We start from the raw sequence: 15,914 nt of genomic DNA on the forward strand, positions 1-15,914 counted from the left end.
TTAGTGAGCACTCTCTGTGTTCGTCCACTTAACCAATTACAGATCCACCTCACCGTAGTTTTGCCTCGCCCACATTGGACTAGTTTCTATGTATACACATTGGACTAGTGTACAATATATATATATATATATATATATATTGTACACCTGCAAGAATTAATAAAAATGACACACACACAGATATAAAGTTTTTACACCTGTAATAAATAAATATAAATGGCTCACAGATATATACACATATACACACACACATATATATGTGTATATATATATATATTATTTTTATTTATGCAAAGTGCAAACCTTTTCTGAATATGCCAATTGGAATTTGTGCAATTTTGAAAAAGAAGGCAATCCTCCTCTCATTTAAAAACAAACAAACGATTCTTGTAAACTCTTTTGAGTCATGATTTCTCCCTTTCGGTTTCTCCACGCCTTTAGACTTTCCTTTCTAAGTCTAGAATGAGCGGCTCAAGAGCATGCCGGGAAACTGAGTCCTAGCTAACCATTGCAACGGTAGGCGCAGAGAACACGCCGGGAGGGGAATCAACTACATTTCCCAGAGGACATCGCGGGCGTGCCCGGAAAGAGCGAGAGAGTGGGAGAGAGCTGCGCGCGCAGGCGAACCCGGCTTTTGGTGGATGTAAAAGAGTGGTGGGCGGGGCTTGGCGCCGGCGGCCGTTGCTAACCGCTAAGGAGGGGGCGGGGAAATGGGCGTGGCGTCCGGCGGAGAGGGGGCGTGGCTTACTCATGTTGCCCCCGCCCCCTTTTTACCTCAGGCGTTGGTTGTTGTTTCCCCTCAGTCGGGCTGGAGCGCCCGCCGTGAGAGGAGGTGGGCTGCGTCGCTCTTGCAAGGGAGTGTTTTGGGGAGAGAGAGAGAGAGAGAGAAGCAGTGTGTGTGTATATATAGATATGTATATAGAGACACAGCAAGAGAGATACATATACATATCTGTGTGCCTATGTGTATGTAGTGTGGGTGTGTATCTCTTGCATGTGAGGAAACTTTGAAAGGAGGGCCCATAGAGATAAGTGTGTTTATCTATATATGTATATAGTTGACATAGACAGATAGCTATAGATATATTGTGTGTATATAGGTATAGATATGGATATTGTGTGTGTGTGTGTATATATATATATGGCTATAGATACTGTGTGTGTATATATTTATATGTCTATACAGACATACATACATAGCTATGCATATTGTGTGTATATATAGTATATGCTATGTACTCTATAGTGTGTGCTTTTGTGAGGAAACTGAAAAGAGAACTCATCAATAGGTAGATATAGATAAAGCCTCTGTATATGTGTATGTGTATGTATGTATGTGTGTGTATACATATATGTATATATATATATGGGTGTGTGTGTATATATATATATACACACATATGTGTGTGTGTGTATATATATACACACACACACACACACACACACCCATATATATATATACATATATGTATACACACACACATACATACACATACATACACATATATACACACATATGTGTGTGTGTGTATATATATATAGTGTATATCCTTTCTGTGTGTGCGCTTTGGTTAGGAAACTGAAAAGGACTCATATATATATATATAGTTTGTGTGTGTGTGTGTGTGTGTGTATATATATATAGTATTTATTTCCTTTGTGTCTGTGCTTTTGTAAGGAAACTTTGAGGGGAGGGCCCATATATACACACACACACACACACACACATATATATAGTCTGTGTGTGTATATATATATATAGTATTTATTTCCTTTGTGTCTGTGCTTTTGTGAGGAAACTGAAAAGAGAACTCAATAGGTAGATATAGATAAAGCATATTTATATGTGTGTGCGTCTGTGTGTGTGTGTATATATATATATATATATATAGTGTATATCCTTTCTGTGTGTGTGCTTTGGTTAGGAAACTGAAAAGAGGACTCATATATATATATATATATATATATATATATATATATAGTATGTGTGTGTGTGTGTATATATATATAATTTATTTCCTTTGTGTGTGTGCTTTTGTGAGGAAACTGAAAAGAGAACTCATCAATAGGTAGATATAGATAAAGCCTGTGTATATGTATATGTGTGTATATATATATGTATATATGTGTGTGTGTGTGTGTGTGTATATATATATTATGTGTGTGTGTGTATATATATATATATATTATTGATTCTTTGATTCTATGATTTCCTTTTTGTGTGTACTTTTGTGAGGAAACTTTGAAGTGAGTAGATTAGTAAATATATAGTGTTTTTATATATTTATTTATTTATTTATTTATTTTTTGCATTTATTGACCGCCCCTCTCAGCCCAGGGGCGACTCGGGGCGGTGAACAACAACAGAAAAAGACAGTGTACAAAAATTCAGGACAATACAAACCAGACAGTACGACATAACATATACTTATACTAAAAATCTGCTTCGCCAAGTCCTGGGATCATAGCCAAAGTTCATAGTCCTAGTTCATTCCAGTGTCGTTCCAAGCTACACTCAGCTGAAGGCCTGCTCGAAGAGCCATGTTTTCAGGCCCCTACGAAAGGCCATCAAGGAGGGCGCCTGTCTCACTTCAATAGGGAGAGTGTTCCACAGCCGGGGGGCCACCACCGAGAAGGCCCGCTCTCTCGTCCCCGCCAGACGTGCCTGTGAGGCAGGCGGGACCGAGAGAAGGGCCTCCCCGGATGATCTCAAGGCCCTCGTGGGCTCGTAGGCCGAGATGCGGTCTGCAAGGTATTTTGGGCCGGAACCGTTTAGGGCTTTGTAGGATAACACCAGCACCTTAAATTGGGCCCGGTAGCAGATCGGCAGCCAGTGGAGCTGGGACAGCAGGGGCGTTGTATGCTCTCTGCGTCCCGCTCCCGTTAACAACATGGCTGCCGCGCGTTGGACTAGCTGGAGCTTCCGGGCCGTCTTCAAGGGCAGCCCCACGTAGAGAGCGTTGCAGTAGTCGAGGCGGGATGTGACCAAAGCGTGTACCACCGTGGCCAAGTCAGACTTCCCAAGATACGGGCGCAGCTGGCGCACGAGCCGAAGCTGTGCAAATGCTCCTCTGGTCACCGCTGAAACCTGAGGCTCCAGGCTCAGCGATGAATCCAGGGTCACACCCAAGCTGCGAACCTGCGCCTTCAAGGGGAGTGCGACCCCGTCCAGCACAGGCTGTAACCCTATACCCTGTTCGGCCTTGCGACTGACCAGGAGTACCTCTGTCTTGTCTGGATTTAGTTTCAGTTTGTTCGCCCTCATCCAGACCGTTACAGCGGCCAGGCACCGGTTCAGGACTTCGACAGCCTCCTTAGTAGCAGGTGGGAAGGAGTGACAGAGTTGGACGTCATCTGCGTACAGGTGACACCGCACCCCGAAACTCCGGATGATCTCACCCAGCGGCTTCATGTAGATGTTAAACAGCAAGGGGGACAAGATGGAGCCCTGAGGAACGCCACAGGTCAACGGCTGTGGCGTTGAACAGGAGTCCCCCAGCAACACCTTCTGAGTACGACCCTCCAGAAATGACCGGAGCCACTGCAGAGCAGTGCCCCCAAGGCCCATCTCTGCAAGGCGCCCCAGAAGAATACCGTGGTCGACGGTATCGAAGGCCGCTGAGAGGTCCAGGAGCACCAACAGGGACACACTCCCCCTGTCTAGCTCCCGGCGCAGATCATCCACTAAGGCGACCAAGACCGTCTCGGTACCATGTCCCGGTCTGAAACCAGACTGTGCCGGATCCAGATAATCCGTGTCTCTCAAGAATACCTGGAGTTGTGAGGCCACCACGCTTTCCATGACTTTGCCCAAGAAGGGAAGATTGGAAACAGGCCGAAAGTTGTCCAATTTAGTGGGGTCAAGTGATGGTTTCTTCAACAGCGGCTTTATAACAGCCTGTTTGAGGCTCGCTGGAATCTTGCCTTCCCGAAGGGAGGCATTAACCACCACCGTTACCCACTCGGCCAATCCCCCTCTGGCCTCCTTCAGAAGCCAGGATGGGCAGGGGTCTAGGATGGACGTGGTGGGTCTCATTCCTCCAAGTACCTTGTCCACATCCTCGGGTTTCACAAACTGAAAAGAATCCAACAAAATCGGACAAGCAGGTGCTTGTGTCACATCCACAGAGACTGCATCCAATGTGGTGTCCAGCCCAGCGCGGATCAAGGCGACTTTGTCTGCAAAGAACCGAGCAAATGCTTCACAGCGCGCTGCCGAATTGTCAGGGCTCCCACCTGGAGTAGGGGGAGTTAAAAGACCTCTGACAACCCGGAACAGCTCCGCCGGACGGTTTTTTGCAGACGCAATAGTGGCCGCAAAGAAAATTTTCTTTGCGGCTTTTATTGCCGCGGCATATGCCCTCAAAAAGGACACAAACCGTGTTCGGTTTGACTCGCTTGGGTCTGAGCGCCACACGCTCTCTAGAACCCTCTTCTTTCGCTTCATCGCTGCCAGCTCCTCAGTGAACCAAGGGGCTGGTTTAGCTCGGTTACTCAAGAGGGGACGTTCCGGAGCGATCTTGTCAATAGCCCTGGTCATCTCCCCATTCCAGAGAGCGACCAAGGCCTCGACATGATCACCTACCGCGGTGGCGGGAAACTCCCCAAGAGCCGTCAGGAATCCACTCGGATCCATTAGCCTCCTGGGGCGGACCATCCTAATGGGTCCTCCACCCTTGCGGAGGTTAGGGGGCGCAGTGAGCCTAAATCTAATCAGGAAGTGGTCGGTCCACGGCAACGGAGAGATAGACAACTCCTCCACACCGCCACCCTGCTCCCATCCCTGGCAGAAAACCAAGTCCAATGTGTGTCCAGCACAGTGGGTGGGGCCAGTTATTCGTTGGGACAGCCCCATGGTTGCCATGGCGGACATGAAGTCCTGAGCCGCACCTGTGAGGGTTGCCTCGGCGTGGATGTTGAAGTCCCCCAGCACAAGAAGCCGTTGGGACTCCACCGCCAGGCTCGAGACCACCCCCGCTAGCTCAGGTAGGGAGACTGTAGTGCAGCGAGGTGGACGGTACACTAACAGAATCCCTATTCTGTCCCGGTCACCCACCCTCAAGTGGACGCATTCAAAATTTGTGGTCTGCGGGATGGGGCTCCTGGTTAGATGGATGGAATCTCTATAGACCACTGCGACACCGCCTCCCCGTCCTCCGGCTCTTGGTTGGTGTTGCACGGAGAAACCTGGAGGACAAAGCTGGGAGAGATTTACGCCCCCCGCTTCATCCAGCCAGGTCTCCGTGATGCACGCCAGATCTGCCCGCTCCTCCAGGATTAAGTCCTGAATCCAAGTTGTTTTTCCGTTGACAGACCTGGCGTTCAACAACACCACCTTCAAGCCAGAGGGCCCGCTCACCTGGTTACACCAATTTACCTTAGGAGACCGGTTGGGAATAGTCAATTTAGATAAATGGTCCGAATTAAGCCGAATTCGAGGTCTCCTTCTCCCGCATCTCCTCCTTCCCACCACGACCTCTATGGGGGCCCCTCGGCTAGTGGAACACCTCCCCCCCTCCATGCCGCTGTCCAGAGTCAAGCGATTACGTTCTACTGCGCTCGTAGTTAGGTTTTTTGGTTCTTGCCAGCATCTCCACTCTCCCTCCTCCCTCCACCCCACCACACCTTCATTCACAGGTTCCAACCCACCTCCTCCTCTGCCCCTTCCGCTACACCAGAGCAACAGAGACAGTACGCAGAGAGGGGCGGGGGACCACATGGATAACAACGGCGCGGTGGTAGTCGATGTTCCGGATTGCTCTGATGAGCTAGTTCTTAAAGTGCAGTTGTAATTCTTAAAGTGCAGAGATTTTAAAGCACCCTATCAGTGGAAGTATTCAATCAGCAGCAACACACACTTAACGGCACATTAATAAAGTGCTGGATCTAAAGTGCTCTATTTAACAGTCTTAAAGTGCGGCACAGAGGGGCGGGGAAGGGGCAAAGTGCTGGTGCAATCTAGCAGCGGATGTCAGGCGCCTAAGTGCTCTAATTCGCTCTTATAACATTGGCGACACTCACAGATGGAAACCAGGAATGAACTAACTGATAATATATGTGGACACCCCCTTATGGGAGTGGGCCTGGTTGTGGTTGGCTAAGATATTACTATGACCCCAGTAAGTCTCTGGACGGTTGGTATGCCAGCAGATGGGCTTCCGGAGATGGTAGCTCGGGGGTGGGGCGGCACAGATGGTCAATCACACCTGCTCAGTATATGTCAATATAAGTCAGCTTAGGATCTATACAGCGGTCTGCACAAAGAGGTCATACCCAACCTTCCACAGTCAAGTAGCGCCCACAGTCAAGTAGCGCCCGGCCAGACCACGCTAGGCCTCCCCCACCAACTGCCAATGATGGTAGTAAATCAGCGGTGGCGGCGGTCTGGCCGCGCCGGTGATGATGGTTGGTTTGGCGGCGGCGGCGATCTGGCGACGGCCAGGTAGCGCCAGGACTCTCTTCCCGGCTGCCAGCGGTGTTGATGGTATGGCGGCAGCGGCGGCCATGTATATGATACACACACAAAAGGATATATATATATATATATATACACACACACACACACACACACTCACACACACGTGCACACAAAAGTACATCACACAAAGAGGGCTCATATAGACAGAAAGATATAGATATAGTGTGACTGTGATATATATATATATATATATATATATATAGTCACACTATATGTATATCTTCCTGTCTATATGAGCCCTCTTTGTGTGATATACTTTTGTGAGGAAACTTTGAAAGGGGGACTCATATAGATAGGTAGATAGATACCGATAGAATGTGTGTGTGTTTAATATATATATATAGAGCTATATATAGTGTATATCCTTTGTGTGTATCTATCTATATAGCATATATATCCTTTGTGAGATGTACTTTTGCGAAGAAACTTTGAAAGAAGGGCTCATATGGATAGGTAGATTTAAATGGGATTGGTTTTTTTTGCCAGTTACTTGATGTTTATTTGAGAAAAATGGTATATAAATGCAATAAGCCTATGAGATGCTAATGAGATGTTATAGTTATGTTTGATTGTTTATTATATCACTGTTTTTAACTGTTTTTAAACTCTTTTTATGATGTTGAGCATTGAATTTTGCTTTTGTTAACCGCTTTAGGTTGCCCGAGGGCTGAGAAAAGCGGTATATAAATAAAGTAAATAAATAAAAATAAATAAATAAGTAGATAAATAAACAGAGTGATATACTGTATAGTGTTTATCTCTCTGTGTGTATATATATATATCCTTTGTGTGATGCACTTTTGTGAGGAAACTTCCTCTGTGTGTGTGTGTGTGTGTATATATATATATGTATATAATTTGCATGATGTACTTTTGTGAGGAAACTTTGAAAGGAGTGTATATAGCTCGTAAGTACATAGCTATATACACACGCATACATGCTATATGGACTATATAAGGGGATACATATAGCTCAGGCCTTTTGTCCTTGCCTCCTTATTTCCCGACCTGACTCTGCAGTCAGGAGGAGGGAAAAGATTGACAGGCCCCTTTCGCCCCAATTTTGGGAGGGCTACGAAGTGCTGCTGTGTGCGGAAAGCGAAGCGCATGGTCCCTCGGAGCGGGTGTGACTTAGTGCGTGCCCCTTGCACACACTGGTGAGCTGCCTCCTCCTCCTCCTTCTCATCATCATCCACGTTTTCTCTGCAGCGCCGGCTGCCAGGTTGTGTTCTGTATCTCCGAGAGGAAGGCGAGAGGAAGGCGTCCCTCCTCCAGCAAGCAGCACATCTTTGGGAAGAGGAACGATGGGGGACCGCCGGGACGTCGTGGGGGACGTGAACTCCAACCTGATCATCAGCCACAGCACGGGGGACGCCCAGCTGGACAAGGCCGTCTGGCAGTGGCTCACCTGGGATAAGGTGAGTCGTGTGTGTGTGTGGAGGGGGAATTGCAACCTTAACCTGTCACTAATCGCCTCCGCCTGCCTTTGCGTTCCTCTTCTCTCTCTCTGCCTGGATCCTGCAGGTTCGGTCAAATAGAACGGCGTATTTTTGGCTTTCTGGCTTGCGTTGCCTGTCTCGTAGGTTGCTTTGTGTGTTTGGTATTAACTTTTAATATGGAGCCACTTCCATTTATATATACAGGGGATTAACAAAGGCCAGTGCTTACATTTATTAATTTATCGTGTCATCCGCAACCATACCATTTCTAACAGAACAAAACAAACACACAGATTAAAAACAAAAAAACAAAAACACAGATTTTGCAAATTTGGTAGTTGGTTAAATGTCCTCTGACCAGTATCTGGTCCTCCCTTGTGCATGTGGCAGGGCTCAGGGTGCATTGCAAAAGGTGGTCAGTGGTTTGCTCCTCTCCGCACTCGCATGTCGTGGATTCCACCCTGTAGCCCCATTTCTTAAGACTGGCTCTGCATCTCGTGGGGCCCGAGCGCAGTCTGTTCAGCGCCTTCCAAGTCGCCCAGTCTTCTGTGTGCCCAGTTGGGAGTCTCTCATCTGGTATCACCCATGGATTGAGGTGCTGGGTTTGGGCCTGCCACTTTTGGACTCTCGCTTGCTGAGGTGTTCCAGCAAGCGTCTCTGTAGATCTGAGGAAAACTATGTCTTGATTTAAGTCGTTGACGTGCTGGCTGATACCCAAACAGGGATGAGCTGGAGATGTCTCTGCCTTGGTCCTCTTACTATTGGCTGCTACTTCCCACCGGATGTCAGGTGATGCAAAGCCGGCTAAGCAGTGTAATTTCTCCAGTGGTGTAGGGCGCAGACACCCTGTGATGATGCGGCATGTCTCATTAAGAGCCACATCCACTGTTTTGGCGTGGTGAGATGTGTTCCACACTGGGCATGCATACTCAGCAGCAGAGTACCAGAGCTCAAGGGCAGATGTCTTCACTGTGTCTGGTTGTGATCCCCAGGTTGTGCCAGTCAGCTTTCGTATGATGTTGTTTCTAGCGCCCACTTTTTGTTTGATGTTCAGGCAGTGCTTCTTGTAGGTCAGAGCACGGTCCAGGGTGACTCCCAGGTATTTGGGTGTTACAGAGGATGTGGTCACTTCGTATTTGCATTGCTGCTTACACTGAATATCTCAACAGAAAAAAAATTATGAATAATTAGGTCCATGGCTGTCAGTTAGCAATTCTTCTTTATGGCTTCGTACATGACGTGCTTTCTCAATCCACTGTGAAAGCTAGACTGAAGCAATGTTTACCTTAGCACCCTGTTTGGATGGATTTTGACTGAATTTTAGCGCTGTTTATGTTTAATTCTGTTTTAATATAGTATTAATATACTATATATTAATTTAGTATATATGTATATTTTAAATTGTATACTACTGCTGTTATGTTAAGCCACTTTGGGTCTCCTTTGGGGAAGTAACGCACGATATAAATATAATAACACACATATATATGTGCATTGTTGTTCAGTGACCTTAAGCAGGGCTGGCAATTAGAGAGTGCCTTGTAGAATGAATGTGGTTCATGACTGAGATGAAGGGTTAGAAGGCAGGATCATCAAGTTTGCAGATGACACCAAATTGGGAGGGAGAGCCAAGACTCCAGAGGACAGGAACAGGACTCAAAGGGATCTTGACAGATTAGAGAGATGATGGGCCAAAACTAACAAAATGAAGTTCAACAGGGACAAATGCAAGATACTCCACTTTGGCAGGAAAAACGAAATGCAAAGATACAGAATGGGGGACGATGCCTGGCTCGAGAGCAGTACGTGTGAAAAAGATCTTGGAGTCCTTGTGGACAGGAAGTTAAACATGAGCCAGGAATGTGATGTCGCAGCAAAAAAAGCCAATGGGATGTTGGCCTGCATCAATAGGAGCATAGTGCCTAGATCTAAGGAAGTCCTGCTCCCCATGCTCTATTCCGCTTTGGTTAGACCACTTTACCTGGAATATTGTGTCCTATTCTGGGCACCACAATTCAAGAGAGATATTGACAAGCTGGAATGTGTCCAGAGGAGGGCGACTCAAATGATCAAGGGTCTGGAGAACAAGCCCTATGAGGAGCGGCATAAGGAGCTGGGCATGTTTAGCCTGAAGAAGAGAAGGATGAGAGCAGATATGATGAGGACCATGTATAAATACGTGAGAGGAAGCCCAGGGAGGAGGGAGCAAGCTTGTTTTTTGCTTCCCTGGAGACAAGGATGCAATGGAACAATGGCTTCCAACTACAAGAGAGGAGATTCCATCTGAACATGAGGAAGAACTTCCTGACTGAGAGCCGTTCAGCAGTGGAACTCTCTGCCCCGGAGTGTGGTGGAGGCTCCTTCCTTGGAAGCTTTTAAACAAGGGCTGGATGGCCATTTGTCAGGGGTGATTTGAATGCAATATTCCTGCTTCTTGGCAGAATGGGGTTGGGCTGGATGGCCCATGAGGTCTCTTCCAACTCTTTGATTCTATGATTCTATGCTCTTATGTTAAGCCACTTTGATTCCTCTTTGGGGAGGTAACGCACAATATAAATATAATAACACATATATGTGCATTTTTGTGCAATGACCCTAAGCAGGGCTGGCAATGAGAGAGTGCCTTGGGGTGTGTCTACACTGTAGAATGAATGTGGTTTCGCTCTGCTTTAACCCCCATGGCTCAATGCTGTGGAATCTACAGGAATTGTAGTTTTGCAAGGTCTTTAACCTCCTGGTGGCGCAGCGGGTTAAATTGCTGAGCTGCTGACTGAAAGGTCAGCGGTTTGAACTCGGGGAGACTCTACTGCTGTAGGATTGTCAAGGGTTTCCAGTTGCAGTCCATTCCCTGCACGTATTTGAAAAGATAAAAGGGTTTCTGGACAACAAAATAAGGAAAATGTGTGTGTGAAAGTGGACCGAAGCCCCCCTCTTTGTCAGAATACCAGTGTGGTTGTCTTCTATGGCTTTCCACACCGTATTTTGGAGCAGGCATGCTTAATAAACATCGATGCTGTGGAGCTCCGTGACTCATCCCCTCCATGCAGTGATGGATCATCTCTAGGGAGCTGCATGTTTTGCATTTCTTCTCCCTTCAAACGCCTTGTTTTCACTAAGAGCCGGGGCATCTATTTGGATTTAATTCTGCCTTTGCCGTGATGAGATTAAACTTCAGCGGTTCTATTGTCGAAGGCTTTCATGGCCAGAATCACTGGGTTGTTGTGAATTTTCTGAGCTGTATATCCATGTTCCAGAAGCATTCTCTCCTGATGTTTCGCCTCCACAACCGGAGCCCCCGGTGGCGCAGTGGGTTCAACCCCTGTGCCGGCAGGACTGAAGACCGACAGGTCACAGGTTCAAATCCGGGGAGAGGCGGATGAGCTCCCTCTATCAGCTCCAGCTTCTCATGCGGGGACTTGAGAGAAGCCTCCCACATGGATGATAAAAACATCAATTCATCCAGGCATCCCTTGGGCAATGTCCTTGCAGATGGCCAATTCTCTCACACCAGAAGTGACTTGCAGTTTCTCAAGTCGCTCCTGACACGACAAAAAAAAAACAAAACCTCCATAACCTCTGAGGATGCTTACCATAGATGCAATTGAGACGTCAGGAGAATCATAGAATCATAGAATCCTAGAGTTGGAAGAGACCTCCTGGGCCATCATCCAGTCCAACCCCATTCTGCCAAGAAGCAGGAATATTGCATTCAAATCACCCCTGACAGATGGCCATCCAGCCTCTGTTTAAAAGCTTCCAAAGAAGGAGCCTCCACCACACTCCGTGGCAGAGAGTTCCACTGCTGAACGGCTCTCACAGTCAGGAAGTTCTTCCTCATGTTCAGTTGGAATCTCCTCTCTTGTGGTTTGAAGCCATTGCTCCATTGTGTCCTAGTCTCCAGGGAAGCAGAAAACAAGTTCACTCCCTCCTCCCTGTGGCTTCCTCTCACATATTTATACATGGCTCTCATCATATCGCCTCTCAGCCTTCTCTTCTTCAGGCTAAACATGCCCAGCTCCTTAAGCCGCTCCTCATAGGGCTTGTTCTCCAGACCCTTGATCATTTTAGTCACCCTCCTCTGGACACATCTGGACAGAACTTGGCACAAATACTCAATATGCCCAAATTTGAAGACTGGTGGGGTTTGGGGAACATAGATCTTGACATTTGGGAACTATACATCTGGGATGTATAGTTCCCCTGCCAACCAAGAGCATTCTGAACTCCAGTAAGAATACAATTGAACTAAATTTGGCATGCAGAACTCCCAGGACGAACAGAAACAGGGCCAGCAGCCATTTTGGAAGGCAGAGGAGGCGGGGCCAACTGAGGCAGCTTCACAACCCCCCAAAAATGGCCCAGTGACCCCCCTGGAGGTCGCGACCCCCAGGTTGAGAACCGCTGGCGTAGGGCTTTATAAGCCGGGGCAGAGAGTTCCACTGCTGAACGGCTCTCACAGTCAGGAAGTTCTTCCTCATGTTCAGATGTGTGATGTATTGGTGAATAATGCCTGCAGATCCCAGTAAGGTGGCCTTCTGCAGCTGGCAGGTGGTCATTTTGTGAGTGCCAGTTGTATTTAAGTGCAGGCCAAGGTCTTGAGGCGCTGCGCCCAGTGTGCCGATCACCACTGGCACCAACTTGACTGGCTTGTGCCAGAGTCTTTGCAGTTCGATCTTTAAATAATAATAATAATAATAATAATAATAATAAGAAGAAGAAGAAGGCTGGTATAGAAAACTTCTAAATAAATAAATTTAAGTGCAGGCCAAGGTCTTTAGGCGCTGCACCCAGTGTGCCAATCACCACTGGCACCAACTTGACTGGCTTGTGCCAGAGTCTTTGCAGTTCGATCTTTAAATAATAATAATAATAATAATAAGAAGGCCGGTATAGAAAACTTCTAAATAAATAAATAAATAAATTTAAGTGCGGGCCAAGGTCTTTAGGCGCTGCACCCAGTGTGCCAATCACCACTGGCTCCAACTTGACTGGCTTGTGCCAGAGTCTTTGCAGTTCGATCTTTAAATAATAATAATAATAATAATAATAATAATAATAAGAAGAAGAAGGCCGGTATAGAAAACTTCTAAATAAATAAATAAATAAATAAATAAATTTAAGTGCAGGCCAAGGTCTTTAAGTGCTGCACCCAGTGTGCCAATCACCACTGGCACCAACTTGACTGGCTTGTGCCAGAGTCAATAATAATAATAATAATAATAATAATTAATAATAATTATTATTAATCTTTAAATTATTATTATTATTACATGCTTTGATGCTATGCATTTTTGGGAAAACACCAGAACTTCAGAGCCTGCTTTATTTACTGTTTACTCTTTAAAAAACATTTCCCTTTTAACCTTTGGCAGTGCTATGACTGGGATTCTTTCTTTGTTTCTCTCAATTTCTTTCATGTTCTCAGTGTATTTTTCCACTTAGTTATCAGAAGCTCATGTTTTGGCCAAAAACATAGCATCTGGTTCTCCAAAGTCTTTTTTTGGCATTGCTTGATTACGTCATTGAGAGCGAGGGAGAGATGCCTGAGCTATTTTTTTAATGGAATTAACAGTCAGAGGGAAGAGGCTGTCCAAGCCGTTTTGTTTTGAGCATAAAAATGGAATCAGGAAGCAAGTATTCGAAGAAAATCCAGCACTCTGCCAGAAGGACGCTGAAGGGCAGGAGGCTAGACTACTGCAATGTGCTCTACGTGGGGTTGCCCTTGAAGACTGTTTGGAAGCTTCACGCTCTTGTTACATCCAGGATAGACTACTGCAACACGCTCTATATGGGGTTGCCTTTGAAGACTGTTTGGAAGCTTCACACTCTTGTTACATCCAGGATAGACTACTGCAACATGCTCTATGTGGGGTTGCCTTTGAAGACTGTTTGGAAGCTTCACACTCTTGTTACATCCAGGATAGACTACTGCAACATGCTCTATGTGGGGTTGCCATTGAAGACTGTTTGGAAGCTTCACGCTCTTGTTACATCTAGGATAGACTACTGCAACATGCTCTATATGGGGTTACTTTTGAAGACTGTTTGGAAGCTTCACGCTCTTGTTACATCCAGGATAGACTACTGCAACATGCTCTATGTGGGGTTGCCTTTGAAGACTGTTTGGAAGCTTCACACTCTTGTTCCATCCATGATAGACTACTGCAATGTGCTCTATGTGGGGTTGCCTTTGAAGACTGTTTGGAAGCTTCACGCTCTTGTTCCATCCATGATAGACTACTGCAATGTGCTCTACGTGGGGTTGCCCTTGAAGACTGTTTGGAAGCTTCACGCTCTTGTTCCATCCAGGATAGACTACTGCAACATGCTCTATATGGGGTTGCCTTTGAAGACTGTTTGGAAGCTTCACGCTCTTGTTACATCCAGGATAGACTACTGCAACATGCCCTATGTGGGGTTGCCTTTGAAGACTGTTTGGAAGCTTCACACTCTTGTTACATCCATGATAGACCACTGCAACTAGCTCTATGTGGGGTTGCCTTTGAAGACTGTTTGGAAGCTTCAAATTGTACAATGAGAGGCAGCCAGGTTAATAACTGGGGTGGCATACAGGGAGCATACAACTCCCATGTTACGCCAGCTCCACTGGCTGCCAGTTTGCTACTGGGCACAATTCAAAGTGCTGGCTTTGGCCTATAAAGCCCTAAACAGCCCTGGCCCGATTTACCTATCCGTACGCATCCCTCCCTATGAACCATCATGAAGATCCTCCAGGGAGGCCCTGCTCTCTGTCCCACCATTGTCACAGACATGTTTGGCATGGATGGGAGACAGGGCCTTCTAAGTGTTTGCCCCCCTGCTATGGAACTCCCTTCCTGACAAGATTAGATCAGCCCCCTCCCTTCTATCCTTCAGAAAGATGGTGATGACCTGGCTCTGGGACCAAGCCTTTGGGGCAGTGCAATGATGCAATAATAGGGAACCTACTCCGCTGACCAGAGCCAGCATGGTTTGTGTATATTTATAGTTATTTTATGTCCCGGCATGGAATGCTTGCTGTATATATCTTGTGCTCTGCCCTGAGTCCCCTGCAGGGTGAGAAGAGCAGATCACAACATATATATTGCGTTTGTGTGTATATATGTGTGTGTGTGTATGCATATGTATATATAAATTTCTTGTTTCAAATAAGCTCTGAAGATACATAATTTTAATATAAAACTAGCCATCCCCTGCCACACGTTGCTGTGGCCCACTCTGGTGGTCATCGGGGTTCTGTGAGGGAGGTTTGGCCCAATTCTATCATTGGTGGGGTTCAGCATGCTCTGTGATTGTAAGTGAACTACAAATCCCAGCAAGTACAGCTGCCAAATGTCAAGATTCTATTTTCCCCAAACTCCACCAGTGTTCGCATTTGGGCATATTGGTCCAGATCCGTCATTGTTTGAGTCCACAGTGCTCTCTGGATGTAGGTGGACTAGAACTCCAAAACCAAAGGGCACTGCCCACCGTATTTTCCGTTGGTCATGGGAGAAATGTGTGCCAAGATTGGTTCAATTCCATCATTGGTGGGATTCAGAATGCTCTTTGATTGTAGGTGAACTATAAATCCCAGCAATTACAACTCCCAAATGACACAATCAATTTTTTTTGAGTGAAGGACATACATTGGGTTGTTAGGTGTCTTGTGTCCAAATTTGGTGTCAATTCGTCCAGTGGTTTTTGAGATCTGTTAATCCCACAAATGACATTACATTTTTATTTATATAGATGGTTGTATTGACTAAATGTTTTGCTAGTGGTCATTTGGCCTGATGAGCCAACATGCCTTTAAAGCAGGCATGGGTCAGCTTGGGCCCTCCCTCCAGGTGTTTTGGACTTGAACTCCCACAATTCCTAACAGCCTCTGGCCCTTTCCGTTTCCCCCTCAGCCACTCGGAGGGACTCAGGGCAGTCAATACCAGGAGCAAACAAGCATCAGTCATAACAAAACACAAAATAAAATAAAATAAAACCCAGTGAGAAGTTCACCATAA

At 46.3% G+C, this 15,914-nt stretch overlaps 1 protein-coding gene across 1 annotated transcript in view; it reads left to right on the plus strand.

Annotated features, from left to right (window-relative positions):
• Positions 1-780: 780 nt before the first annotated feature.
• The window catches only part of PGM2L1 (phosphoglucomutase 2 like 1), a 91,618-nt gene continuing 76,484 nt past the window's right edge, over positions 781-15,914 (plus strand). Inside the window, exons 1-2 of the mRNA XM_067466408.1 lie at positions 781-832; positions 7,688-7,896. Coding sequence (XP_067322509.1) covers positions 7,783-7,896 — 114 coding nt within the window. The 5' untranslated portion in view covers positions 781-832; positions 7,688-7,782. The remainder of the gene's footprint in view (positions 833-7,687; positions 7,897-15,914) is intronic.

This window comes from Anolis sagrei, chromosome 3 (genome assembly GCF_037176765.1).
Source record: "Anolis sagrei isolate rAnoSag1 chromosome 3, rAnoSag1.mat, whole genome shotgun sequence".
NCBI lineage: Eukaryota > Metazoa > Chordata > Lepidosauria > Squamata > Dactyloidae > Anolis > Anolis sagrei.